Here is a 26,723-nt window from a genome sequence, read left to right as displayed (position 1 = left end):
TCCTAAGGTGGCTCGAATAGATGGAAGAGAGGAGAAGTTAGAGGTGTTTGCCGTGGCTCGATTTGAGTTTCCTAGTTATAAGGGTGGTCCAGAAATTAAGCACCAGGGGAGCCCTGCCCTTACTACGCTCCTCTGCGTTTGGCTTTCTGCTGTGTGAGAGTCTGTTTCCTTATGATTTAAACCAACCTAGGCTCTGTTCATCCTGATTCCCACTGTCCCTGTAACTGCTTCGTATAAACCCCCCATTCTCTCCTGAAGTCACCATTTTTCTTTACAGTTTCATCAAATGTGTATTTTAAACAATATGGTGTTTGGTCTTGTTTTCGAATTATTCTATAAATGGAACTATACCGTCCACTTTCTTCTGTGTCTTGCTGGTTAACCCAAACTGCAACACCCATCCATGCTAATGTGTGCGGCCACTGTTGATTTTCACTGTTGTGTGACATCTACCACGGTTTTTAGTTCTCTTCTTGAGGGACTGTTTCCAGGGTTTTGCTGTTTCAAATAATTTTGCTGTAAACATTCTCACAGTAGTCTCCTAGAACACGCATGCGAGAGTTGCATTCCCATGTGCTACGGTTTTCCTTTCTATTTAATTAAACTGTAGTAAGGAAAGCTGGGATGACTCTCTGGGGACACTTCTATGGAGGCTCGGTCTTCCTGCTCTGATTCCTCTTTAATCGGCTTCAAAGGTCCACTGTCTCCTTGGTCTCAGGGATTAGGTACTTGTGATCTCCAGCCACTTGCCACCTTCTGCTAGCTCTCCGAGGACCCCCTCGCCGCTCCCCAGCACAGTCTTAGACACAGTATTTCCTTTTACCAAGAGATGAGACCACTATTTTTATAGTAGGACTGTAGGACTGGATTCTTCAAATTCTTTGAGAGCTGATGCAGCTGGCTCTCTCACCTGCAGAATCTGACCTAGCCATAGATTGGCTCCTCCTGTTTGTGAGACGCCCTAGAGCCTTCCTGGTCAGGCTGTGGTGAGGGCAGGAGCTGGGTCTGTTGCCCCTGCGTTCGTTTCCTAGGGCTAACAAAGTCCCACAGACTGGTGGCTGAAAACAACAGAAATGTATTCTCTCCTAGTTCTGGAGGCTAGAAGTCCCAAGTCAAGGTGTTGGCAGGGCCACACTCCCTCTTTAAGGGCTTAGAAGAGAATCCTCCCCTGCCTCCTCCAGCTTCTAGTAGCTGCTGGCAGTTTTGGCCTTCCTTGGCTTGTGGATGCATCCCTCCAATCTACACCTGTGTCGTCATCACACCGCTGTCTTTTCACCATGTGACTTTCCAGTACCTTCCCTCTGTGCGTTTCTGTCTGTCCACATTTCCCCTTCTGGTAAGGATACCATTCCTGATGGATTAGGGCCCACCCTAACGACCTCATCCTAGCCTGATTACATCTGCAAAGACCCTATTTCCAAAAGGTCATGTTCACAGGTAATGGGGATTAGGACGAACATATCTTTTGGGGGGAGAAAAGTCAACCCATAACATCCTCTGTTTACCCCCTCTGCTGCCTCTGCGGCTGGTTAGGGAGATGTTCTTTGGATTGACTTGTCTTGCCTGACCTGTGGGGACTTCCACTTGTCGTGTAGTGATGGGAACTCCTTCTACCAGGAGATCTAGCCTCTGTTTTCCTTCTTTCTTTCTGGGCTTCGGCACTGGCCCAGGCAACTCTGGCTTCCATCCCGTTCCCTCATGGAGCCTTCACTCCGCCCAAATGAGATGATCACTGGACGTTTAGCTTTTTCTATGTTGGGCTTACTGGTTGTCTTTGCAGTTGCCACACTCCTGCAGCCCTCTGGGGAGGGACTGGCTCCTGGTGACATGCTGCAAGCAGCCTCCTAGGACGAGCTTGCACTACCCTCATCCATCCTGTTCGGACTCTCTGAGGCCATGCTGGCCCCCCCACCCCCACCCCTTGGTTGTGCTGGCCGTGCTTCCTCCTGGACCTTGCTGGCTGTTCCTGTCATCACTCCATTCGTCTGTCCCAGGCTTATAGATTTGGTTGCTGCCACACTCACAGCTCTTGCTGCGGTCCTGTGGCTGCCCACGCTGCCGCCGCCCCTGTTGTTGCCCCTTTGCCAGGGCCTGTAGGCCCCGTGACTGCGGAAGAGCGTATGCTCGGGGTGGGTACACTGGCCCTTCCACGAACAGAGGCTTGTTGGGGGTACATTGGATTCCCTCACCTCAGCTCGAGCAGAGGAGGTGGCTCAGACACCACAGGGACCGTGTAGAGGCCCCTAATGGGCGCCTGACCTGATTCCTTTCTCCCTGGAGCCCTGAGGCCTGTGCCAAGGGGAGGAGAAATGGTGGAGGCCGAGAAGGCAGAATGTGAGACCAGAAGGGTCTGCTCCCCTCCCTTTCTGAAATGGAGCATATCAAATGCTTCCAAGTGGAAGAGCATTTGAGGTCATTACGTGCAGTCTCCCCTTCAATGTAGGAATCCCCTCTCTATGGACATTCCAATTTTAATTGAACAGTTGCAGTGCCGTGGAGAGCAATATTACAGTTCCCCGGGGAATATCTGCTACACTTCTATTGCACACGTGTGCCAGCATTTCTATAGGAGAGGTTCCTAGAAGGAGGACACACATGTTTTCTGTGTGGATGGCTGCTAACAGATTGTGCATGTATGGAAACACACATTGTATGGATATATACAAAAATGACTACACGGCAATCACAGAGACAGGGAGCTCAAAAAGAAGAAAGGACTTTCTAATAGTTAAAAATGTCCCACAGTAGAACAGAGCACCTGACTTGAGATAGCAAGCATTCAAGAAGAAGAGCTTGGTATACCCTGGAGAAGCACTGGGAACCTCTCCAAGGTGGCAAGTCCCCCAGTGGTGGCTTATTTGGCCCTGAACCCTTCCAAATGTGAGCCTCAGAGAACAACAAAGGTTTTGCAGGACCCGTTCTGAAGCACTCTGAGCCCGTCTCCTTATGTGTCTGCAGAGACCGGCCACAGGGCTCTGCTTGTCCTCTGTTGTAAATCGGGGCATGTCCATTGTATCCCCAGCTGGGTTGGCCTGAGTTCTGCCAGGAGCCTCCATGGGTGGCCTCAGGACATAAACGAGTTTTTCCCAACAGGTAAGAAGTCCTGCGTCCCTGAAGATAGCAGGATTGGTCAGTTGCAAGCTTCACGCATAGCTGCTGTTTCATGTGGTCAAAGACAGAAATCTTGGCAGGATTCAAGGGAAGTAGCCTGCTTAGCTCTAAGGTCTCTGGGACCTTTGTTTCCTTCCCCTGCTGGCCCCTGGTGACATGTGTAGCATGCTTTTCATGGTCTGTGGCTGGTCAGGCCAGCAGCATGGCGCTAGGTCATGGAGGGTGGGCTGATGGGTGCCACGCCCATGGTCGCCATTTGGGATGTGTTTGTGCACATTGGTCCGTCTCTTACGTTGCTCTCAGGCAGCGGTGCATCCTTGAACACATGCTCTCCTGTATTCTGGCTGCTGCAGCGCCCCCGCGAGGTGCTGAGCTCACCCACAGTGTGGCTGCCGTGGGCCCGGAGATGCTCTAACACAGAGTGGCTGCTCTTGGCACCGCCTGTTTTTAATGGTAGGGCAAAGTGTTGCTCAGGGACCAGGTAGGGACTGTGATGGCCCGTCTCTCTCTGGAGTTTCCACCTCCGCCTAGACTCCCACTGGGTGTTCATGTATCCTCAACTGCCCTCTGTGACCTGTTGCCATCACACAACCTTTTGTTCTGTCCCACTTCCAACGGGCACCCCCTCAGTACTGCACCAAATCTTCCCCAAATGCAGCTCCACTTCCCGGAGCTGTGGGGGGTGGGGAGGGGCTGCTGCTGTTTTTATTATTATAATTATTATGTCAGCACATCATGCGAATGACTTTGCTGACCCCTTCCGGGCGCTCAGAGGTCTCATATTCTACCACCTCCGCCTCTTGTCCTCTTCCTGGTGCGTCTTGCTTGGCCCTCAGGTGAGAAGATAGACCGTGAGTGACCTGGATCTAAGTACGGTATCTGCCGCTCGGGAATTTTTAAGAGAATTTGTTGTTCTGCATCAGCCCGGGTAGCTTGGCAGGATAGTCACGATACAGGAGGCATAATTCTTGGCAGTTCCCCGTGCACCCCAAAAGCCAGACTTGAGAATTTAGAACGTGGATTTCTTCTGAAATGACGTTTCAGGTGGTGGTTTCTAGGTTCGGCCACAGAGAGTTTTGTTTGCGTGAAAGGACCGTAGAGGCAATGCTATTTCAGAAGCATGCCGGTCCCCTAGCCCACATCCTTCCTGGTGGGGGTATGAGTCAGACTCCAGAAACTATGTGCAGAGGGTCGGAGAATGAAGCCAGCAGTTGACTTCAGGGCAGCGCCCACCAGCGGCTCTCTGGAGACGGTTCAGATTTTAAAGAGTTGGATGTGTTTGCTGTTCGTTTCTTCAGGTTCCTGAAGCTCTAACCCTGACTTAATTCCGTCAGTGACTCCCAGCCCTGCCGGTACAGGTGAACGTAGGTGGCGGTTCGTAAGGGGGCGGTTGTACGGGCTCGTGGTGGTTTATGTACGGCTGTTAGGAAGCACGGAGCAGCCCTGGATGCACGTATGGACGGATACCCAAGATTAAAAGAAATAAGCAAGCTCCAGAGCAATGGGTAGAGTGTGCCAAGTTTCATGTCAACAAGGAAGTGGCGAATAGTGAGTTGCAATCTGTGGTTTGGAAAACACTGGCTTAGAAGGTTCCTGGGAAAACCAGGCCATCGGGGTAACTGGCGGAGAAGGCTGATCTGAGATAAGCCTTCATTTCTTGGAGAAATGAACCTGAGTCCTTGTAGGATTGTCTGAAATCTTCACCTGTGGAATTCTGCCCGGATTTCTCCTTGGGGCCTGCCTGGGTCAGCCTGAGCCTAAAGCAGAGGTCCTGGTGATGAGGGAAGCAGAAACATGTTCATTTTTAGCCCAGAAGGCTGGCCTATAGCCTGCATAGTTGTTGTTGTTGTTTTTAAGATTTTATTTGTTTGGTCAGAAAGAGTATGAGCAGGGGGAGCGGCAGGCAGAGGGAGTAGCAGGCTCTCCACTGAGCAAGGAGCCTGACATAGAACTCGATCCCTGGACCCCGGGATCATGATCCCAGCCGAGGGCAGATGCTTAACGGACGGAGCCACCCAGGCGTCCCAGCCTGCATACTTTCAGTAAGGATCAAGTATGTGCTGGTTGCTACATTCATAAAGGGTCTCGTGACTGCCTGTAAATCTCACCGGTAGTTAATATTGAACTGAATGATAGGCACCAGAGAAATCCTGCGGAAGTAGTTTTAGGAGTCTAAGTTCGAAGAAGACATTTATGATCTCATACTCCCTGCACGTCTCCTTGCTCCACGGGCACTAAGCATATAACCACCAGCTTCCTACAGCGGAAGAGCAGCTCCCTGTGCCCCTGGGTCCTGTCCCCGTGCTACTTAAATACACGTCCTAAGTCGCACTGTACAGCATCTCAAGAGTTCTTTCTTGGCTGTTGTGCTCGACGATCCTGCCACACTAGGACAGCTTTGGATCGGGGGCAGTGGGGACATCTCTGGGGTGCCCTGGGGGCCTCTGCTTCCAGCCTGCTTTCTCCCTGGAAAGGCTGTAGGAAACCTTCATTTTGTCCCTTCCTGCAGTCAGAAATTTCCCTTTTCCTTTTTTGTGATTTGCTCTAGTCAGTAATGTTATCTTAAGGATAAGGTTACGTCTCAGGCTGCATGGACTTCAGAAACCATGGAGGATAAGCCTGTTTGCCAAACCCTGGCTTTCTAGCCCAGGGTTGTTTGTCTTACGTCATAATGGATAGCTTCAGTATTCGTCCATGGAAAGGCATTTATTTGAGTATCTCAAGGCCAAAGGAGCACAAACAGAAGAGCGGAGGAGATATCCCTACGTTTCTCTGTCTATCATGTGTCATTTGCCTATCTGTTGGCTTTTACACACAGAGACTGTCCCTGGAAAGATACACAAGACACTGGCCGCAGTGATTGTTTTTAGGGAGGGGGATTAGGGTACAGGAATAGAAGGGAGCTCTTTTTATTCATACTGTTTGAAATTTTTACCATATTCATAAGAACTATTAAAAAAAGAAGTAAACTGAGACTGACATGTTTTGACTTGTGTCTCCAAATCCTTACATTGAAGTCCTAACCCTCAGGACCTGAGAATGTGACCTTATTTGGAAATCGGTCTTTACAGATGATTTAAGATGAGGTCATTGGGGTTGGGCACTAATCCAACATGACCGTGTCCTTATACAAAGGAGAAATTTGGACACAGACATACATGCCGGTCCCCTAGTGTGGGGAGTGTGCCATGTGGAGATTGGAGTTATGCAGCCACAAGCCAAGGAACGACCAGAAGCTAGGAGACAGACCTGGACCAGATCCTTCCCTAAATCCTTCAAAGGGAGCATGGCCCTGCCAGCACCTTGATTCTGGACTTCTGGTCTCCAGAACTGTGAGACAATACATTTCTGTTGTTTAAGCTGCCCAGGGTGTGGTCCTTTGTTTTGGCAGCCCCAGGAAACTAAGACAACATGTGAGATAATGTCAGCAGAGTCTCCAAAGAAAGGGATTGACTCCTTTGCCCTGCCTTCCCTTCCTGGTCACCTGCCTCGGCTCTCAATTGGACAGGCTGCCGCTGTTCTTGGGCTTTCTGGCTGCCCAGGAATAGCGCCAGATGAAATCCTGCAACGCCGGGAGGCTAGGTCAATGACAACGCTCCATCAGGATCAACTTCCTGGGACAGGCCCCTGTGCTCAATGTAACCGAACACAGTTGTTTCTGAGGAATTTGCCAAGCTGTGAGTCACTTCCTGACACCCCAGATTTGTCAGACTGGCTCAGACTTGGCCAGGCACAGCAAGGCGAGTGAATTGCCTGAGTGACCAACAGTCATGAATCCTGTCAGGCTGTGGGGCCTTTCGAGGTGCCCCAGCAGGTCTCTGAGGAAGCAGGGTCTGGACCTCCATGGTTTCAGCTGGCTGAGTCTGGGGCTGTGTATTGTTTTTGTGTCTCTGTCTGGTGCTCCCTGATGCCTGCTTCGGGGCCTCGAGACTCGCTGCAGAGGACCAGGGGGTAGGTACTTCCTACAGCCACGGAGGCAGACACAGAAGGCCCCCCAGGTTTGGCCCAAAGAAGGCCCCCCAGCAGTGCCACAGGGCCCTGCTCCCGGTTGCATGGAGCTTGATCATCAAAAGTAAATGTAAGAAGCAAAGATAAACATCCCAGCGAGGCTTTGGAAGCCTGTTGGGCAGGTGAAATGTCTTTAGGGTAAATGACATTTGACCACATGAAGAAAGGACTGAATAAACAAACGTCAGATTTAACCTGCCAGGCGGGCCACGCTATCTTCTCCATTTTGCAGATCGGTCTGTCCAGTAGGACGGGTGGCTCAATCTTCTCTGAATACCGAGAACACCTTCGGAAAAGCATTTCAAAGTCAATGGAAACTCTTGGTGGAAGGTCTGCCAGCAACAGATACCTGGGCTTCTCCCGAATGGCTTTAGGAGGCGAGCAGAATCCATCAGCACACTTTTGTGAGCCAAGCAGAGCTTGAGAACTTGGTTTGGATGAGACATTGAGAGAGAATGTGTGAGACCTTGGCCTGGGCCCGGCAGACCTGAGAGGGGCTTCATTCTGCCCCTCCCCCTCCCCTCCAAAGATTTGTTCCTCCAGCTAATCCAAAGAAGGCATTTAGCTGTTCTCAGTGGTGGTGGGGAGGTCCCGACTGTGTGGCTTTAGAAGGCAGAGGCTCCTCTTTGTGGAAGCCTGAGTTTCCTCACTTAGACCGTAATTTGCGGACATGCACCTGGGTGTACCTGTCTGTCAGCTCATGTCATCAGTGGAGGGGTGGGGACAGGGCATGGCGCAGAAGGTCCAGGCCTGACAGACAGGAAGAGGGACGTTTTGAGAGGAGAAGAGGGGATTTTACAGAGGGACCTGCCCCCAGGGCCTTTGGTTAAGGCCTCAGGCCAGGGCCGGCCATTATCAGAGTGACCAAGGGAGACAGGGCCATGGGAGGAGAGCATACAGCCAACGTGTGCCTCCGTGGCCTGTGGGAAGCAAGTCAACAAGCCCCCCTGCCCCTCTGCCCTCAGAATGAGGAGGATGTGTGACAGGAGAAAGTAAGGGGGTTGGGGCTGCATAGGGTCATTTGCTGACTTGAGACATGTAATATGTTGTCTCCAGAGAATTGAAAACTTCCCGCTGAAGACCTCACAGAGTGCTCAGATGGACCCTGCCTGTGTGCTTTTCAGCAAATGGGGAGGGAACATTCCAGCCAGGCAGTATCTGTATACCGATTACTGGGGCAGCACGTGGAAGGGCAACTGTCAAAGGTGATATGTCTGCATCCACACCTGGGGAGAGCAAGAGAGAAAGTGCCAGGGCATCTATAGTATTGTCAGGAGCCTCATGGAGGGTGGCCAGCCCCAGTCCCACCTGGTGCCAGAATCCCCTCCCCACCCCCGCCCCAGCTCTCCAGCGCCGTGGTGGAGAATCCACTGTTTTGTAAAATTCCTTGAGGCTGGATTTTCCCAAAGGATATGCCTGCGAACTCTTTTCTTGTGATGTGGGGCTCAAATAAGCTTGGGAAACCTGGCACACTCTCCCTTTGGGAAGAACCACAGCTCACATTAGTGTATCAGAGACTCTGAGAAACTTGTATAGATAAAACTGTTTGATTTTGTGTAGGCCTCGTTTCCTCCTTTTCCATAACTTCTACTAACCGTAACTTCTATTAACGTCCCACCGGCCCAGTGAATCCATTAGGCGGCAAAAGCCACACTGAAGGTTAGAACAGACTCGTGGATGTTGTGTATATTTTCCTGTCCTGTCCTTCCTGTAAGTGAAGCTGGCATCGGTATGTGCCTGTCTGTGTGTCCCCAGCTGCTCCTGCCTTTCCTCCCCAGCTTCTTCAGCTGTTCATCTCAAGCCATGCTCTGGTGCCTTCACCTGCTGCTGACTCTCATGGGACAGCTCCAGGTGGTCTATGTCTGTCGTAAGGCACTTTCTCCAGGGTGACCCACAAGGGGCCAACTTGGGCAGGACTGTCCTTTTCTTTGAACACCACCCAGGGATTTGTGTTCCCTTTTTTAGCAGCAGTGTCCATGTCCTTACACAACAAACCCAGCAGTGAGGCCATTGCCAACCTCGGACAAAAGAAATAAGATGGCAGCTAATGATTGCTGTGTCGGTGAATCTAAAAGGGCCCTGTGTTTTCTCCCCTTAGGTCATCTTTGCTTTGAACCAGACCCTCCTGCAGCAGGAGAGCCTTCGAGCAGGCCGCCTTCAGATCCCCTACACGACGGAGGATCTCATCAAACACTATAACTGTGGGGACCTCAGCTCCGTCATCTTCAGCCATGACAGCTCCCAGGTGAGGGCCTTGTCCTCTGCCCAGCTCAGCGTGCATTTAAACACCAGAATAAAGACATTATAGGCTGACACCCGGACCTTCTGTGTACAAAGGATCGAGGTCATCAAGGGCTCCAAAAATAAAATTGGGCAGGTTTAGATGTCGAAGGAGACGCTGCAGCTAACAGCGGCGTTCTTTATGACACGTGCGAACGGAGCGGCGTTGATGAGAGTTAATTCTTGGATCCCAGGCGAAGGATGAAGCTTCAAGGGATCCAGCGGCAGACCTCATGGCCCAGGGCGGCCTCTGGAGCAGGGGAGGGATCCAAGTGCGAAAGCCCCCTGGCTGGCTTAGGCAGCACTTCTGGGAAATGATGAAACAAACTTCAACTGCAGCTTAGCAGTGGCTTCTAGGAGCACGCGAGCATGATGGCTTGGGATGTGTCCATGGCTGAGGTGGTGCAGTGAGTGGCCCCTGGGACAGGTTTTACCTGGGGGCTGTCAAGGGGAAGGACGCTCAGAGGAGTGGAACCTCCCTCCAGAGATGTTTGTTACTCTTTTATCAACAAGCTTCCCAGGGGACAAAACCATGGCTTCCTCCCCTCCCCCCACCAAGACCGCGTGGCAGTGGCAAGTGCCGGCTGAGCTTCTGAGACGGGGCGTGTGTTGTCTCCAGCACCAGTGTCTTTACACGGGAGGAGGGTGTGAGTGATGCTGGGGGTCTGTTAGATCTGGGGACCCTGTCGTAAGGAAAAGTGAGGGAATATAAGCGGTGAACAAGGAATGGCAGCCTGGGGAGACGGACAAGAGAGGCTGGATCCAGCATCAGCCCAAGCGTCAGAAGGTATACTGAGCTTTCCGCAGAGTCTAGAGCTGGAGGAAGTAAACCAGGCAAAGCGAGCAAGGGGAAGGGAAAACAAGGAATACACTAAAGAAGGAAGAGTAGAATTTATGGTGAGGACAGTTCTTATGGGCACTCCTGGTGGGTGTGGGGGGAGTGAGGAGAAAAGTCAAGGTCAGTTTTGGGACATTTCAAATCTGCACTGGAAAGACATGCTAATATGGACAGGGGATTTGTAAGTTATATGGGCAAATGGGGAGGCGGGGGGGGCAGTCAGAGATAGGTGCCTAATGCATCCCTTTCCTGTGGCTCCTTCATACCTGTCCTGCTCACAGCGCCTCCACCAGGGTGTGGGGGATTGGGGATGTGCCTGCCGAGGGGCCAGGTGGCCCAGGCTGGTCGGGTGAAGGGGTGCAGGTCGTAGGGCACGTTTGGCATTTGGAGGGAGAGCAGGATGGCAGTGGGAGGCTGCCCTGCACACCCTGGGCTGCCTGTGGGGAGGGGCTGGTAGAAAGAAGGTGCTGTGCTGAAGAGAAGGGACTTGGGGAAATGGACAGAAGGATTGTACATAAATGACATGATTTTTAAAAAGACGGTATAGGAGAAGATGAAGGCTTTGGATTTGAAAATGAAAGAGTATCATTTCAAGGAAATAGTGAAAAGGGCTCTGTTGTCGGTGAAATGGGACTTGATGGCTACGTTACAGAGTGAGGACTTTCAGAAGGTCTTTGAGTGGCTACTGCAAGTGGGAGAAGCAGCCAGAGTAGATATCCTGTTTTATAACTGAGTAAACCCTGTAAATGGCTAACCTTGTTAAATCCCTGGGGAGAGGAGAGAGCACGCGCCCAGGAGGAGGGGATCCAGATGGGGTGGGGAGACAGCTCGTGTGTCACCTCACCTACAGCCGCTCCGCTGCAAGCACCACGCCGGACTGTCACAGTTCCGGTGTAATGGCACCCTGTAAATACTGCACTTGGCTGATGAGTGTGCCAGAGCCAGGTGAATAGTGGCCAGGAGGGCAAAGAACATGGGAGGAAGCAAGAGGGAGACTTGGGAATTGGAGAAGTAATTTAATGAACATGTATGGAATTTAAAACACCGTTGAATGGTTATAGGCATTCCATGTATTTGGTAGTAGTCATAATTATTGATTCTAAACTATGTATTTATGTAAAATTATTTTCCTACAGAAAGCATGTGTGAATCCAACAAGTACAAACTCTGAATGTGCTAAGGCGAAGATATGGTCTCCTTACACAAACACATGGTGCCAAGCATGTGCATTTACATAGAACAGAAGCACTGTCGGAAATAGCCCGAGAGTTCTTCAGGGAGCTTCATTTCCTATGTTTGCACTTGGGTTACAGAGAATGACATCCCAGTCTGAAAAAGTAGCCGGCAGGAGACCCCAGGAGTCGTGTGTCTGTCTTCCCCCTTCCCCCGACAGCAGCTTGACCTTCTAGGCTGGGTGACTGGGTGCTCAAATTAAGCAACTTTGTTTGTAACTCTGTTTCCCCTAATTTTTCTCTTTCTTTTGGCGGAGGTTCCCAATTTTATTAATGCCACGCTGCCACCTCAGGAGCGTGTCACTGCCCAGGAGATCGACAGCTACTTCCGCCAGGAGCTTATCTACAAGCGGAACGAGAGAATGGGGAAGCGAGTGAAGGCCCTTTTGGAAGAGTTCCCCGACAAAGGCTTTTTCTTTGCCTTTGGAGCTGGTGAGTCGTAGGTCACCTCTGCTGGGACGCTGGGCTCCGATGCTCCTTCCACGGGGGGCGTGCTGAGGTGGGCGCCAGGTGGGAGGGGGGCTGAGTGGCAGCTCGCAAAGTGGCTCCGGCTGATGCCCGAGTATCCAGCGTGGTTGGAACTTCGCTGGGCAGGCTGGTCCCTGTGACATCACCAGAGCTCACTCTCCCCATGGTGCTTGTGACACACTCCCCTGAAACCTGGGAAGGTATCTCTCTCTCCTGAACTCAGCACTTAATCCCAACTTCTTTCTGGCCCCTTTCACTTTTTAACTTCCCCTAAAATTTGTCGTGTCTGCTTTCTCGTCTCTGACCGTGAGCCTCCCAGGTGGATGGCCTGGGGATTTAGATTACTGTTGCCAACTGCTAACAGCATACAGGGAAGCAGCCTGGGGAAATGATTTCCTTTTGTGGGGCTTTTGGAATAAAATCTCTCCTCTTCTTGAGTGATTCTGTCACAGCTTCGCACCCTCCAGAATTAAAGGCAGAAATGCCGGAGGCCGGGGAGTGTGCAGTATTTATCAAGTCTTCCGATTCATGACCATGGATGTCTTTCCACCTACTTGGTCTTCATTAATTCCTTTAATTCCTCCGTTTTCATTGTACATCTTGCATGTCACTTGTTAGATTTAGTACTAATTTATTTTTTTCATGCTTTTAAATGGAACTGGTTTCAGACATTTGCTAGACCATTTGCTGGCCTCGGCTTTCTCCTTTCATCTTCCACTAGCTCATAGACTTGGGCAAGCCACCTCCCTCAGTTCTTTTCTCCAGTAAAATGGGGGTTTGGAGAGAAGCACTTCTGGAGCGGCACAGTGAGAGGTCCAGTATAATTGTCACCTGATCTCAATATCCTCAGCTTTATTACATCTGCAGAATCTTATTTTTTTTTTTCCGTATAAGATAACGTTCACAGTTGTAGGGATTAGGATGCAGATGTATTTTGGAGGACCGTTTCCACAATATCTGAAAACCCATTAATGTCATACGCCACATTAGTAGACTAAAGGACAAGCGCCACAGCTTGTGCCCTCAACAGATGTAGAAGACGTCCAGCGGTGCATAGCGGGGCGCTGGCTGCGGGGGAAAGGTGGATGCTTTGAGATGACAGTGGCCTACCCTGTGGCGTGAGGCTGGGCAGCAGGTTGGCTGGCAGGCTGATCCGAGGCAGATCATCGCGGGGCAGGCCCTCCAGATGGGGGCTGTGCTGGGCAGATGGCCCAGGTGCGACTGCAGCTTCTGGGCCAGCCTCGTTCTCCGGGCACAGCTCACCACACTGCTGCCGCGCAGGGGAGACGCCTCGCAGCCGCTGGGCATTTGGGGGTCGGGAGTGCCCCGGGTAGCCGCTAGTGCCAAGTTCTCTTCCCAGGGCTGCTTTCTCCACTGCATGAATCCAATTTCTCCTCTTGCCTTATGAAGGTTGTGTGGACTGGAGGGAACCCCAGAAATTGCTCCTGACACTTAGCCCTAGTGGTTTAAAATTTTTTTAAAAATCTGTGGCTAGCAAACTTTCAATTGCAGAGGGAGGATATCCCAAAACTAAAAACTCCAGAGTTTAAAAGCAAACAGCAACTTTTGCCATGGGGGTCTGGAGATAAAATTTAGAGATGAGAAATGGAGCTTGCTCTTGGAGTAGAGGAAAACTAAGTCAAACAGAATAGCTTGGTTCTGTGATGAGAAGGCATTGGTAATGGGGGCAGTTCATTCACTGGACAAATATTGTTTTTATTCCTAATTGGTTGAGAGTGTGGACTCTGCAGCCAGACCACTGGGGTTTGAGATGCCATCTGCTTCATCTTCTGTGCCTCTTCCTCACCTGTAAAATGGGGATAATAATATGCCTACCTCATAGGGTTGTTGGGGTGGGGGTCAGGCGATGTGTACAGCACTACACCTTGTAATGCTCGGTGACTGTTAGCTACTTTATTTTTGTGATCACTCCCTGCTTTGTGGGCTTGGTAATGGCTAGGGGAGTGAGGGTCACAGCAGCACTCTGCAAGCCCAGTTGCACCCCCCCCCCAATCTAGGCATAATCTTTTATGTATGCATGTATGTATGGGGGGGTGGTAGGGGAGGAGGTGAGGGGGAGGGAGAGGGACAAGCAGACTCCTTTGAGATCATGAACTGAAACCAAGAGTTGGATGCTTTACTGACTGAGCCACCCAGGCGCCCCAGGCATAACGTGTACAGGAGTTTACTACGCTTCTGCACCAGGGCTAATCTGGGCCTTGCCAATGTCCCTTCCATCGAGCCAGTTGCCCCTCATCAATCTTGGGGTCATAGACTCTACAGTTGAACCCAGGAATGTAGTAGGGCCCAATACCTCCTGCCACAGGCACAACTCTCAGGCTCCCCAGGCTCTCAGAAGCTGATCCAGGTTCACCCTGCTTCCTAGAGATGTGGGAAGAGGACACAGGAGAGACCTACAGATTGCTTGTCGCCTGTCCTGCAGCGTGGATGTACCTTAATTTGCTGTCCCCGTCTCTGGTTATTGAATATTGAGGTGTCAGAATTGCATAGACTCTGCTGCTGCTTAGCGTGTGAAGTCCTGAAACTGTTTAATTTAAAGTGGAGATAATAACGATCCCTCTAAAGTTCCGTGCAATCGCATCACGGGCTGCTACAATGTAATGAGACATTTAGGACGTTAAAGTGCCATACATTGTCACAGAGAGGGACATGTGAGCCTGGAGGATCATGTCAGTTTTGAGCATCAAAACCTGAAAGGAGGGGCGCCTGGGGTGGCACAGTCAGTTAAGCATCTGATTCTTGATCTCAGCTCAGGTCTTGATTTTTTAGGGTCACGAGTTCGAGCCCTGTTTCGGGCTCCATGCTGGGCATGGAGCCACCTTCAAAAAAAAGAAAAAAAGAAAAAACCCTGAAAGGAAAGAAGGTTAACCCCAAGATCTACTTTTGGCCTTTAAAATGTTCATTTTAAGATGTCACTGTAAGCTTATCTGTTTGATCTTTGGTTTTTTTTTTTTTATTAAAAGGGAAAAAGTGAAATAAAATTCAGGTTGAGGTATCCAGCTATGGTGGCTTCTGCTAAACGGAGGTTTCGACGGTGCGTTTGTCATTATGTGTCGGACAGAAGGCGGCGCGGGTCTCAGAGGTGGTTGGCTTGTATAAATGAGAATGGTCAGGACTGTTAACACTGCATTCAGAGGTGAAGGTTGGGATTTGGTGTCTACGCTGTCCCCTTACTGTGTGACTCTGGGCAGCTTACTGCACCCTTCTGATCCTCGTGTCATCTCTGAAATGCTGCATATCCCTCCCTGCCTGCGTGGAGGGCTGCATATCCCTCCCTGCCTGATGGCAGAAAGTCTTTGGAGCTCTCCTGCATTGGGCAGAAGGGATGGAGGGTTACCAGGGTTATTTCTTTGATCTGGGGGTGTGTGTTTGGGGTATGTTTAGTGATCATGGGAGCTGCCGTGGTTCTGATCATTTTCCTCCCCACAGGTCATTTCATGGGCAACAACACGGTGCTTGATGTCCTGCGGCGCGAAGGCTATGAGGTAGAGCACGTCCCTGCTGGACGAGCCGTCAACAAGTAACCTTCCTGGGCTTCTATCCTGGTTGGGGAGCAGCTAGGGGGCCGAGACCCGCATGGGGCTGCCTGGGCACCAGGGTGGGCTCACCCCTGAAGGGCTCCGGAGGCCCCCAGCATGGCTGTTCCCACCTTCCCAGTCTGGTTGCTATGTGGACACTTGGCACCCGGCTCCGCCGGCAGCCTGTCGTGGGGCTCTGTCAGACGGGGGTTGGCTGGCCAAGCACTTTGGGCAACAGAAGCCACACTGGCCTTTTCCTCAGCAGTCTTGGGGCAGAGAAGAAGAAGAAGGGAAGACTGCTTCATGGTGCTGGGGGCCCTAGAAGGGGTGATTAGGCTTAATGCTCAGGGCCCTTCCAGTGGGCATCTGGGAGGTTTCAGGGAGGCAGATGCTGGAATCGGTCATAATGTCAGGTCAGAGGGGCTGAACATGAACAGGAACATGCCTGTGAGACCCATCTTGGGGGCAGGAGCCAAGCCCCTACTCTTTCTCTGAGCTGCCCCCCCCCACCCCCAGTCTGTCTGTTCATTTCTCATTTTGATGGCCCTGTGGAACCTTCCTTCCCTTTCCGTACTAGTCAGCTTGGGCTGCCATCACATAATACCAGTTTATTTTCTTACAGTTCTGGAGGCCAGAAGTCCAAAATCAAGGTGCTTGTAGGTTTGGTTTCCCCTGAGATCTCTCTCTTTGGCTTGCAGACGGCGGCCTTCTGTGTTTAAATTTCCTCTTCTTATGAAGACACCAGTCAGATTGGATCCAGGCCCACCCTGACAGCTTCATTTTAACTTAATCACCTCTTTAAAGGCCCTGCCTATGAATACGGTCACATTCTGAGGAACTGGCTGTCAAGGCTTCAACACAGGAATTCAGCCCAGCACACTTCAGTCCTCGCCCCACTCCCTCCAGATCGCAGTCACCAGCGCCCCCTCCTGGCAGAGATCTCAGCGGTGGTGAGGAGAATGTGGGTCCCCTACCACTGAGGGGGCAGAGAGAGGGTCAGCAGTGGTGTCTGCTCGTGGCTGCCTTCCCCAGCTGCCCTCTCTCTCCCCAGCAGGCCCTCTTCAACTCATGTTTCAAGCCAGGACCTCTCCCTAGCTCCTCACTCCAGAGGGTCCTCCCTCACAGTCCAGTGCCCCCCGCCCCCCAGGGGCCAGGATTCTGCTCGGCTCCCTCGGAGCAGGCAATCGTGGGTACACCCTGGGCCCGCCTCGCCCCGCCTCTCTTCATACCTGCATCCAGTGTGTCAGTAATAACAGTTCTTCAATAGCACTTGCACTCCACAGAAACCCTCACCCGAGACTCCTCATTTCTCACCTTCATCACACCTCAGGCCACCTTTCTCGGGTTCCTTCCTCTCCTCCCGTGGTTCTCACCCTCTGGTCCATTCTTTGCTTTCTGTGGGACTAATCTTGCAAGTGTCCCTTCCTCAGAAACCTTCAGTGGTTTCTTACTGTACTTTCCCAAAGTCCGGTTTCTGCGTGCTGATGTCTCAGCACCCAGACTCTACTGTTTTTCCAGCACAAGTATGCTTCTTGCATCAGAAAACCTCCCCTCAGGGTCGCTGCCTGTCCAAACCCAACCCCCCAAGGAAAATCCTGCCCCTCCTTCAGCCAGCTCTGCTGATGGCCCAAGTGTGGCTCTTTCTCTCCCTCCTCTTCCCCTTCAGCCCCGATGGAGAACCCAGCCCTTGGTGGTTCTCTGCTTGTTTCGGGGGGCACTGTGGGTCTTTCCTCCCCTATTGGACTGTGTGCTCCTGAAAAGCAGGGTGGGCTGGGCCCCCGGTCCCTTCTCGGCCCCCTGCCCCCCCCCCCCGCTGACTCGGCTGGTGTTTGGCACACAGTCCTTGTGGGTGCTGAAGAGGACCCTGCCGCGGGTGTGTATGCACATGTGTGTGTATATGTACATGGGTGTGCGTGTACGTGCATGTACATGTGTGCGTGTGCATGTATGTACGTGTACCTGTGTTCATGGCTCTTCTTAGCCTTCCTACTTCTGTTTCTAACCCAACACTGAACCCTGCCTCTGGGAGGAAGTGAGGTCAGGAATCAATACTGTGAAAATCTCTCCGCGATTCTGGTGCACAGTGAGGGCTGAGGACAAGTGCTGACATCCAGCTGGGCTGCTCACGTTTCCAGGGGAGGAAAGAACATTTCTTGATCGATTGTCAGGTGGCTGCCAGGTTCACGTGGACTCCGGGTTAATCCTCAAAGCCAGCCTGTGAGGCGGGTGTTTCTTCTCCTTTCCTGATGGAGAGACTGAAAGATCACACAGCTAGTCAGAGCCGCGGTACAGCTCGGACTCCTCCACGTGTGCATCCCTTCTTTCTGCCCTTTCTTCTTCTACGTTTTACTTCCCAGATCCTTTGTCTTTGTTCCTGCAGTTTCCTCTGCCAGAGGGTCATTCATCATCCCCGCCCCTAATTCCATCAGAATCTGTGAGATCCACTGCAAATGCCCCGTCTTCTTCTCTGCTCCAGCCTGGGTCCGATGCATGAATTCCCAAGGGGTGTGGTGTGTGCTTCTGTGGTAGCTATCCTGGCGTCTGGCACACAGTGTGTGCTCCATTCGGGTTGTGTCTAGGACTTTTTAGTGGTGAGCTGTGCTCCTAGGGGCCACGAGGGAGCATGAAGTCTGGAAAGGAGCTCCTGTTCAGGGAGAGGAAGGGACGAGGGAATAAGGGCCCAGAGTGGGGGAAATGCCCACAGTGAAGGTGTTGTCGAGTGCCAGTGCAGTGGCTGCGGAGGCACCTGCTTCCTTCTTCCCTTCTTTAGCAGCCATGTGCTAACTGTTGAGGGATGATTCTGATCGTTTGGAACTTGGATCTGGGGCAGGCTGTGTGGGTGGGGGCAGAAGGCCTTCCAACTGGTGACCTAGCTTACTCCAGCCCTGCCAGCCCCTTCGGTCTTGGGGTAGACCAGTACTAGGCAGACAGAGGGGGGCTGTATGTTGGAGTGAGGACAGGGCAACTGGCAGCCACTCCCCTCCACCTGTCAGCAGGCTGGAATACACAGGAAATGCCCCTGGCTGTGAAGCGAGGACAGGGGTCCTGCTGGGCTGAGCCCAAGGGTTTAGCCAGTCCCCCACCCCCACACTTTTTCCCAGGATAATGGATGCTGTAGAGTTTTGTTGCTGTTGTTTTTGCTGCCACAACAAATTACTATAAACTCTGACTTCAAGCTAAAGATTATTTTACAGTTCTGTAGAAGCCTGACACATGTGTCATTGGGTTGAAATGAAGGTGTAGTGGGGCTGCATTCCCTTCTGGAGCCCCTAGGGGAGAATCTGTTTATTTGCCTTTTCCAGAGACGTTGCTCACATTTCTTGTTTTGTGGCCCATTCCCCCATCTTCAAAGTCAGTGACGTTGCATCTCTCTGACCATTCTTCTGTACTTAACATCTCCCACTGGCCACAGAAAAGTTCTGTGGCTTTAAGGACCCATGTGTTTAGATTGGACCCACCCGAGATAGCCTGGGGTAATCTCCCATCTCAAAATCCTCTGTCACAGCCGGAAAATCCCTTTTACAGGAAAGGTAACAAATGTATGCCCAGGTTCTGGGGATTAGGACAGGGACATCTCTGCGGGTCATTATTCTGCCTACCACATATTCCAATGTGGGTCTGGTGAATGGCCCTTAGGCTACACAGGGGTGTGCTCCACGGTTTTGGTCATCCTTGTTGTGAGGCCCTGAGCCCTGAGGGTGGGTTGGACTCCGTGCTGTGCGACTTCCCTTCAAATCCATCTTCCCTCCATCCCTGTTCACAGAGAGAAGAGTCAAAGTCCCTCGTCGGGGCCCACCTCCTCAGCCATCTTTGCTCCGGAAGTGCCCGCTGGGGAAGCACTGGCACCGGAAGCTGCGTCTGCAGTGCACTCGCCATTGCTTCCTCACGTGTCTCCGCCCGGCAGTGCCGACCTGGGTGGTGAGTCGGGGCGGAAGTTTTCGGAAGAAGCGGAGGCGGCCGAGCCCACAGCGGAGGCAGCGGCTTCGGCAGTTCAGCGATCTGTGGGTACGATTGGAGGAGAGGTGAGGCGGTGGTTTGAGCTGGGCTGGGCTGGGTCGGCCGGGAGCCCATCCCCGGCTTCCATCCTCCCCACTGTAAGTGTGGGTGGGGAGCAGCCCGGGAATGCCCATCGCACTGCTTAAGAGGGAGGGGGTTCAATGCTCTGGTGGGGATGAGCGCCCCACTCGTGGACCAGCCTTTCCTGTTCCTCACAGCCTTGGACAGTGGTCTTCTGTTCACTGTGATACAGATGAATCCAGATTAAAGGTAGTTGCTTCAAGCCAGAGTAGGGGCAACATGTTTATCTTTGTTAAAGAAAGATTGGGGGGCGGGTGTGAGTATGCATGAGGGTTTGATTTGCCAGCCCTTTCTCTACTGCAGAGCAGGGATTTCATAGTTTTGCAGAGCTGGAAGCAACCTTGTGGGAATGGGCTTATTCAGCCCCCACGATTGACAGGGAGTAGGGTGACCACAGAACGTACTCTCAGAGATGCTTAGGAGGTAAATCAGAAGTGGACAGGGGAGTCAGAGGTGATGACTCAGCCTGGTCTGCAGGGCATAGGCTTCTGGAAGAACTACCATCAGAGGGGCCTGGGATCCAGGATCCAGTTCAATTCAACCCAAATGTATTGAGTTCCTCCTATGTGCCTGCTTTTGTGTTGGGTGCTGTGGCTTTGGAATAAACCAGGCATTAGCTCTCTGCCTTCATGGAGTTCACATTCTGGGGAGGAAGCCAGATTTTGAGTTGTCTGCAAAGGAAGCGTAGGGTGCTGTGAGATGTGGTTTTGTGTGTGTTGGAGGTTACTATTTAGGGTTGGGGGGTCAGAAAAGGCCTCATGGAGTGAAGGGACCTTTTGGCTGATACTGAGTAGAAGCCGGACAAAGTGAAGCCCAATGAACAGAACTTTTGAGTCTGGATCGGGAGATTCAGGGATCCCGTGCCTGCATAGGTGCGTAATAGTAAATGTTGACTGAGTAAACAAATGAGCAAGGAGGGGAAGGAGTTCCAAGCAAAGGGAACAATTTGAAGGCCTGGAGAGAGTGATCATGTTGAAGAAACCAAGATGAAGTAATTGTGGCTGGAGCCTCGGAAGTAAAGGGGAGTGGGTCCAGATAAGAAGTGGACGGAGTGCCTGCAGAAATGAGGAGCCACTGAAGGCTTGAAGCAGGCATCCAATGTGCTGCGGAATTGGCTTTTTTGTTTTTTAATTTTTAAAAAGATTTTATTTATTTACCTATTTGAGAGACAGAGAGAGAGAGAGAATCTGAAGCAGACTCCATGCTGAGCGTGGAGCCGGACTCAGGGCTTGATCCCATGACCTGAGCCAAAATCAAGAGTCAGACACTCAACCAACCAAGCCACCCTGGTGCTCCTGGGATTGGCATTTTTAGATGGAGGGAAGCTGGCAGCCAAATAGGACCTGGAGAACAGGGACAGATCCTGCTGTGTCCTTGTTCCATGGTACCTGACAGAGGGTGGCTCTTCAATCTTCCTTCAGTGGTGGAGGAAGAAATTGACCTGTTCAGTACTTTTTCAGGCTGGGCCATTTCCTTTCAGGGTGGCCTGGAGTTGGGCACTTTACACCTGAGCTGAGCTGAAAGGTCCAGGTGGGCCTGAGATCATGGGCCGCTCAGCTCATACTGTCCTGACTTGGAGGTCGGCACGGTGTTCACAGTGGATCTGAGCTGGGATAGGGGAGAGAGCCAGATCTCAGGGAGGACACCTCATGGCTTGGGTGTGCCTCTATGTGTGGTCAGTGAGGAGGGTCCCTGCCTGAGATGGCCCAAAGGCTAATGATAAGCAAATCTGAGTTGGGCCTTCTTACACCTAGAGTTTTAATAATCTTTGAACCAAGAACCACGTCGCTGGGGGAGAGTTGTTCGATGTGCTGGTCTTAGCACCTGTATTACTTGGATTTTTTGTAGCAGTAGTATTGAGGGACAAAGACACAGGAAGCCCATTAACATACTAAGTTCCATTCCCATCCTTAAAAAAAGAGATGAAAAGAAGCTGTGTGGGCCTTTGGAGGCCTTGGAGTATCCAGTGGCTCCTGCTGTGCTCTGAGACTCTGTTTTTTCCTTTTCCTCCTAGTGCTGTCGTCCCACAGCTCCAGGTCTCCGTTCTGGATAGGTCCGTCTGTGCTGAGCAGCAGCTGCCTCACCGTGGGCATCCCTCGCACAGCCAGATGGTGGCCAGCAGTGCCTGTCTGTCTCTCTGGACTCCTGTGTTCTGGGTGCTGGTGCCAGCTTTCCAAGCAGAGACACCCCTCCTGTGATGACTGGAGGAGCCAGGCCAAGCCCCTGACCCCTTGGACTTGAAGGATGGCCATTCCTGTACCCCACACTCTGGTCTGGCCTTGATAGGCCCAACCCAGGAAGAGAGAGAATAAAATGCGGTGTTGGTTCTTCTCTTTCCAAAGGAATGACTTTGGGTTATCCAGCCGTGCTTGGGGCAGGTGTACAGTTTGGTAACATAATGAGTTGTATGAAAATAATTATAAATGCATTATATGAAAGTAATTAAATATATTTTCTGTGTAGACTTTTCCCCACCATGTGTATATATTATGCAAACAACTTTGCTCACACCCTCTAAATACTGTCATTGCTTCACCCCCGGGCCCTGCTCCTGGCCTGCCTGCCACGTTGGATCCTGACCCTGTTCTCCTTCCTGCTGCTCCTCTTCCTACTCATTCCCGTTTCTGGATTCAGGGGAGTCAGTAGGCCATAGGACCTTTGTTTGCTCTTCTCTGTTCAAGGTCTGGTGACTAGGGTGCTTCCTGCACTCTGACAAGTGCTTTAATTACGTACAATGTAGGAGTGTCTCACCAACTGCTGAAGACTGGGTGAATGGATGGGCTTTGTCAAAGGTACGGTGTGAGAAAGTGGTTTCCAAACGCTCCCTCTTCCTGTCTTGTTATTTATTATTTATATGTCTGTGTCTCTTACAAATAAAATCTTATGGGAAATCTATATAAAATGAATAATAGAATTGTCTTGGTTGAGTCTGAAATGGGAAATTTTAGCCCTACCCCCCCCCCCACGGCAAGTTTCCTTAGGGGCCTTTGAGCAGCTCCCAGAACCCAGAGGGTCTGCCCAGGACTTGAATGGGGCCAATAGGAAGTAGATGTCTTTGTTCCTAACTTGGTTTGGGGCAAGCTTGATTGCCTGGGCTTGCCGTTCTGTGGTCTTCCCTTCCTCGGCTTTCTTGTGGGCGCATTCTCAGTCACTTCCAGGGCCCAGAAAGTTCTGGGGTCTACTTAAAGAGTGGCGTGAGGGTCCTTGCTCCATTCTGCACTGTGCACCCCGTATGGCAGGGGTAGGAGGGCTAAACGTTCCCAGAGTCCCTTACTGCTATGTTTGAGATTCTCCCATGAGGTAGACTTACATGACTTGGAAGGTGGAAGGGGACCGAAGTCGTTTCTCTTCAGGAGTGGTGGCAGGTACGTGTAGGCTGCAGCAGGCACGAGCTTGTGCAGTGGCCCCGCTCTGCATTTCCTTGTCCGGTCAGTCGCCTGCTCCACAAGCAGGGACAGTTGCGCGGTTGGCACAGCTTCCTACTGCTCTCTGACCTTGGATTACAGCTGCTGTAGTGGCTGATGTCAGCCTCTGACTTCTGCAGCTGCAGCCATTCCCACGGCTTAGTAAGCACCTGTTCCCGCGTGGAACGGCAAGAGTAGTCTCGGGTTCCTGCTCTGAACGCTAAGTAATAGAAGTGCGCTCCGCTTCTCCGGGTCTTGAGTCTGTTTTTAACTTTGACAGGTATGGGGATGAAGGCGGAGGTAAGAGGGGAAGGGAGGATTACTGGGCCTGACCCAGTTCTTGTGAATTTCTGTGAGGGGGTGGCGTGGCTTTACCACCCTAGCTGGGTGAGTCCCAGTTTCTTGGCTGGGGAGGCAAACAGACCCTTGTTGGCAGGGCTGACATCAGGTGGTTTGCCACAGTGACTGCTCCATCTTCTTTTTTTGGTGACAGTTCCATCTTAGTAGTGGCCTAACAACCTCTGCTTTTGAGGTGGCAGGGGCTCAGGTGCACCTGGGTGGGACATAGCTGCTTTTCACACAGGCTCATCCTGAAGTGGGAGGGGGAGCTCTGTAGTTGGGCCGGACCAACCTGCACTTCGTGAAGCATAGCAGGCTCGTCTGTGGATCGTAGTGTAGCCCCGCAGAGCGTGTGTGTGCGGGGAACCGGCACCATGGGGTCGAGAGCTTGTCACCCACCTCATTTGCTCATCAGCCTCCCATGTGTTGGGCTCTGAGCCTTAATCTGGTCTAGAAGTGGAAGCAGCTGGGGCCATTGACCGCGGTGGATGCCAGGCCTTTTATATTAGAGTGAGGAGGAAGGAAGCCCACGTGGATGAAGCATTGCTGAGTTCCGACTCGCCCAGGTTACTCCCTCACTCCCCCCAAGTTATTGATGGGAAGCCACCTGGCTCTCACCTGGGGGTGGGGGAGCAGGTCTAAGAGGTGAGTGCTGAACCCACTGCTTTCACATCAGAGCTTGAATTACCAACAGGGAGAAACACTCAAACACTTTATTTTAGGTTTGAAAAGAAAAACCACACTTACTACCCTTAAGTCAGATACGAAGTAAAGCTGTTTTGCTCTCGTATAAGTTATGCAGACCTTTGTGCCCCATCAGGAAGGATCTCTGGCCTGCTGCTTTTTTAGCAGGAGGAGGCAACTTTTCACTCATTTAGCTGGCAGAGCAGAGCTGATCCCTTGGCAATCCAGTAATCTTTGGACCGCTTGGAGGGTAAGAGGACAGTCACCACAAAGTTGGTTGAATGACCTAGTTAAGGATACAAGGACAATAGGTTTGTTAAAGAATAACCCCTTGATACAAAGAACACTGTACTGGGAGTCAAGACACTTGGGTTTCAGATCTGACTCGGTTTTTAAAGATGATGGGCAACTAGTCCTCTACGGGTTTCAGTGTTATACTCTATAAGATGAAGATGTTAGGACTTAGGATCCTTTAGGACCTGTCCACCTTTGACTTCGTATAACCTTGTATAAAGTCTGTTTCAAACTCTCTGCAGTCTGACTGAGAGAACATTGGACTAGGATTCAGCCTTGAGCTTTTAGTGGGACTTGGGATGCAGTTGGTAGGTGGGGCATCTATTCATTTGTCCATCTGTCTGTCCATCCATCCATCCTTTGTTTCACCTTGCAATTAGGCACCAGCGCTCTTGTAATGACTAAGCACAATCGCAGATATTTGGTCCTCAGCTCTGGGACTTCTGAAGTAAGAGTCACTATTGCCCTTTTGCACCAGAACCAGTGTGAGAAGAAGAGCGTTCTGCCTTCGAGATGGCACTACATTCATAGCAAACCCCATCTGTGTGGAAGTTGGGGAAGGTGGCGGTGTTTCTAGCAGAGAATGCATATATCTCCCCTTTCCTTACCTTTGTATGCCATGCCCTGCATAGTTCCTCAACAGTGCTTGAGTGACATTTTATAGTACAAATGCACCATACACACACACACACCCACCTATATACACATATACATACACATATGCACACACACATATATATATTTAACTGTTAGTTTGATTCAGGATTTGAATAAGGTCCATGCCTTACAATAGTGATGTGTCTATTTTATTTATTTTATTTTATTTTAGAAAGAGTGAGTGGGGATGTGGGGGGAGGGAGAGAGAGAATCCCAAGCAGATTCCACACCCAGCAAGGAGCCTGATGTGGGGCTTGATCCTACAACCCTGAAATCACAACCTGAGCCAAAATCAAGAGTCAGATGCCCAACTGACTGAGCCACCCAGGTGCCCCAGTGATGTGTCTCTTAAATCTCTTTCGACTGGTAGATTACCCCTCTGTTCCTTTTGCCACCCCCTTGAAATTGTTGAAACAACCAGACTGTATACTATAAAGTTTCCCACAGTCTAGATTTTTGCTGACAGCATCCTTTGGTGATTATTCATGTTNTTTTATTTTATTTTTTTTTTTTTTTTAAAGATTTTATTTATTTATTCGACAGAGATAGAGACAGCCAGCGAGAGAGGGAACACAAGCAGGGGGAGTGGGAGAGGAAGAAGCAGGCTCACAGTGGAGGAGCCTGATGTGGGGCTCGAACCCATATCGCTGGGATCACGCCCTGAGCTGAAGGCAGACGCTTAACCGCTGCGCCACCCAGGCGCCCCCCTTTGGTGATTTTAAACATGTTCCTCTATCCCTGTAAAGGGGTGGTTAGATCTAGAGGCATGCTCACATTCAGGTTTGAATTTTTTGGGGCAAGAATACTTGAATAGGTGGTGTGTACTTTCATCAGGAAGCACATTAAGTCTGATTGTCTTTCTTTGTTGGGGTATTAGCAGCTGTTGATAATTATTACTTAGAGCCATTATTTAATTAGGGTTAATGATAATTTTAAAATTTAGTGATGATTAAGTGTAAAGAATCCCTCAGTGATTTAATTTTTGTATATAGTATGACATAGGGTCTAAGTTTGGTATAACTAATTGAGCACCATTTGTAGAATAATTTCTCTCTTCCTGACCTATTTTTTTAAATTTAATCTAATTTTATATTTTATTTAATTTTAATTTTATTTTATTTTAGAGAGAAAGGAAGAGAGCGAGAGAGAGAGAGAGTGCACGCCCAGAGGCACTGGGAGAAGAGGGAGAGAAGAGGGAGAAGCAGACTCTCTGCTGAGAGGGAGCCCAATGCGGGGCTCAATCCCAGGACCCTGGGATCATGACCTGAGCCAAAGGCAGATGCTTAACTGACTGAGCCACCCAGGTGCCAAACAAGGTCTACTAAGCAATAGCAAAATGATAGTACAAAGCTCCCGAGGAGGGAGGGGACCCGAGAGGGTTGTTTGCAACATCCTTTTAATTACTACCTTTTCTTGGTTCCTCTTGCCAAGAAGACAGAGTTCCTATTGGAAATTTTAGCCAATAATAAGACAAATGACTCTTACAAAATGGGTAAAAGACTTGAACAGACAGTTCACCAAAGAAGATATAAATAAGTACCAGAAAAGATTGTTAACATCATGAGTCATTCGGGAAATGCAAAGTAAAACCACAAGAAGATACCACGATATTCTGTCATCCATCTCTCTATCTGACATCTAAAATTAAAAGGACTGGTCATCCTACGTGGTAGTGAGGATGTGGAGGAACTGGAATGCTTACACGCTGTTGGCGGGAGTGTTCAATGGTGTGGCCACTTTGAAAATAGGTTTTCTTCAGTTCTGGGAAATTATCAGCCATTATTATCTCTCT

At 50.8% G+C, this 26,723-nt stretch overlaps 2 protein-coding genes and 1 long non-coding RNA gene across 5 annotated transcripts in view; 2 read left to right on the top strand and 1 right to left on the bottom strand.

Annotated features, from left to right (window-relative positions):
• The window catches only part of TRABD2A (TraB domain containing 2A), a gene marked incomplete at its 5' end in the record, with an annotated part of 38,335 nt that extends 15,887 nt beyond the window's left edge, over positions 1-22,448 (top strand). Inside the window, 6 exon segments of the mRNA XM_034657282.1 lie at positions 9,218-9,364; positions 11,727-11,901; positions 15,388-15,478; positions 19,240-19,411; positions 19,413-19,498; positions 21,568-22,448. Coding sequence (XP_034513173.1) covers positions 9,218-9,364; positions 11,727-11,901; positions 15,388-15,478; positions 19,240-19,411; positions 19,413-19,498; positions 21,568-21,751 — 855 coding nt within the window.
• Positions 22,449-22,811: 363 nt separating this feature from the next.
• The window catches only part of LOC117802000, a 68,237-nt gene continuing 64,325 nt past the window's right edge, over positions 22,812-26,723 (top strand). For all 3 annotated transcript variants that reach the window (XR_004624982.1, XR_004624983.1, XR_004624981.1), the window contains exon 1: positions 22,812-23,237. This is a non-coding gene — a long non-coding RNA (uncharacterized LOC117802000). The remainder of the gene's footprint in view (positions 23,238-26,723) is intronic.
• The window catches only part of DNAH6 (dynein axonemal heavy chain 6), a 207,358-nt gene continuing 204,643 nt past the window's right edge, over positions 24,009-26,723 (bottom strand). The window contains 1 exon segment of the mRNA XM_034659452.1: positions 24,009-24,266. Within this exon segment, the coding sequence (XP_034515343.1) occupies positions 24,163-24,266 (104 nt within the window). The 3' untranslated portion in view covers positions 24,009-24,162.

Source organism: Ailuropoda melanoleuca, chromosome 4 (assembly GCF_002007445.2).
Source record: "Ailuropoda melanoleuca isolate Jingjing chromosome 4, ASM200744v2, whole genome shotgun sequence".
NCBI classification, from domain to species: domain Eukaryota; kingdom Metazoa; phylum Chordata; class Mammalia; order Carnivora; family Ursidae; genus Ailuropoda; species Ailuropoda melanoleuca.
This window is presented reverse-complemented; position numbering and strand designations above follow the sequence as displayed.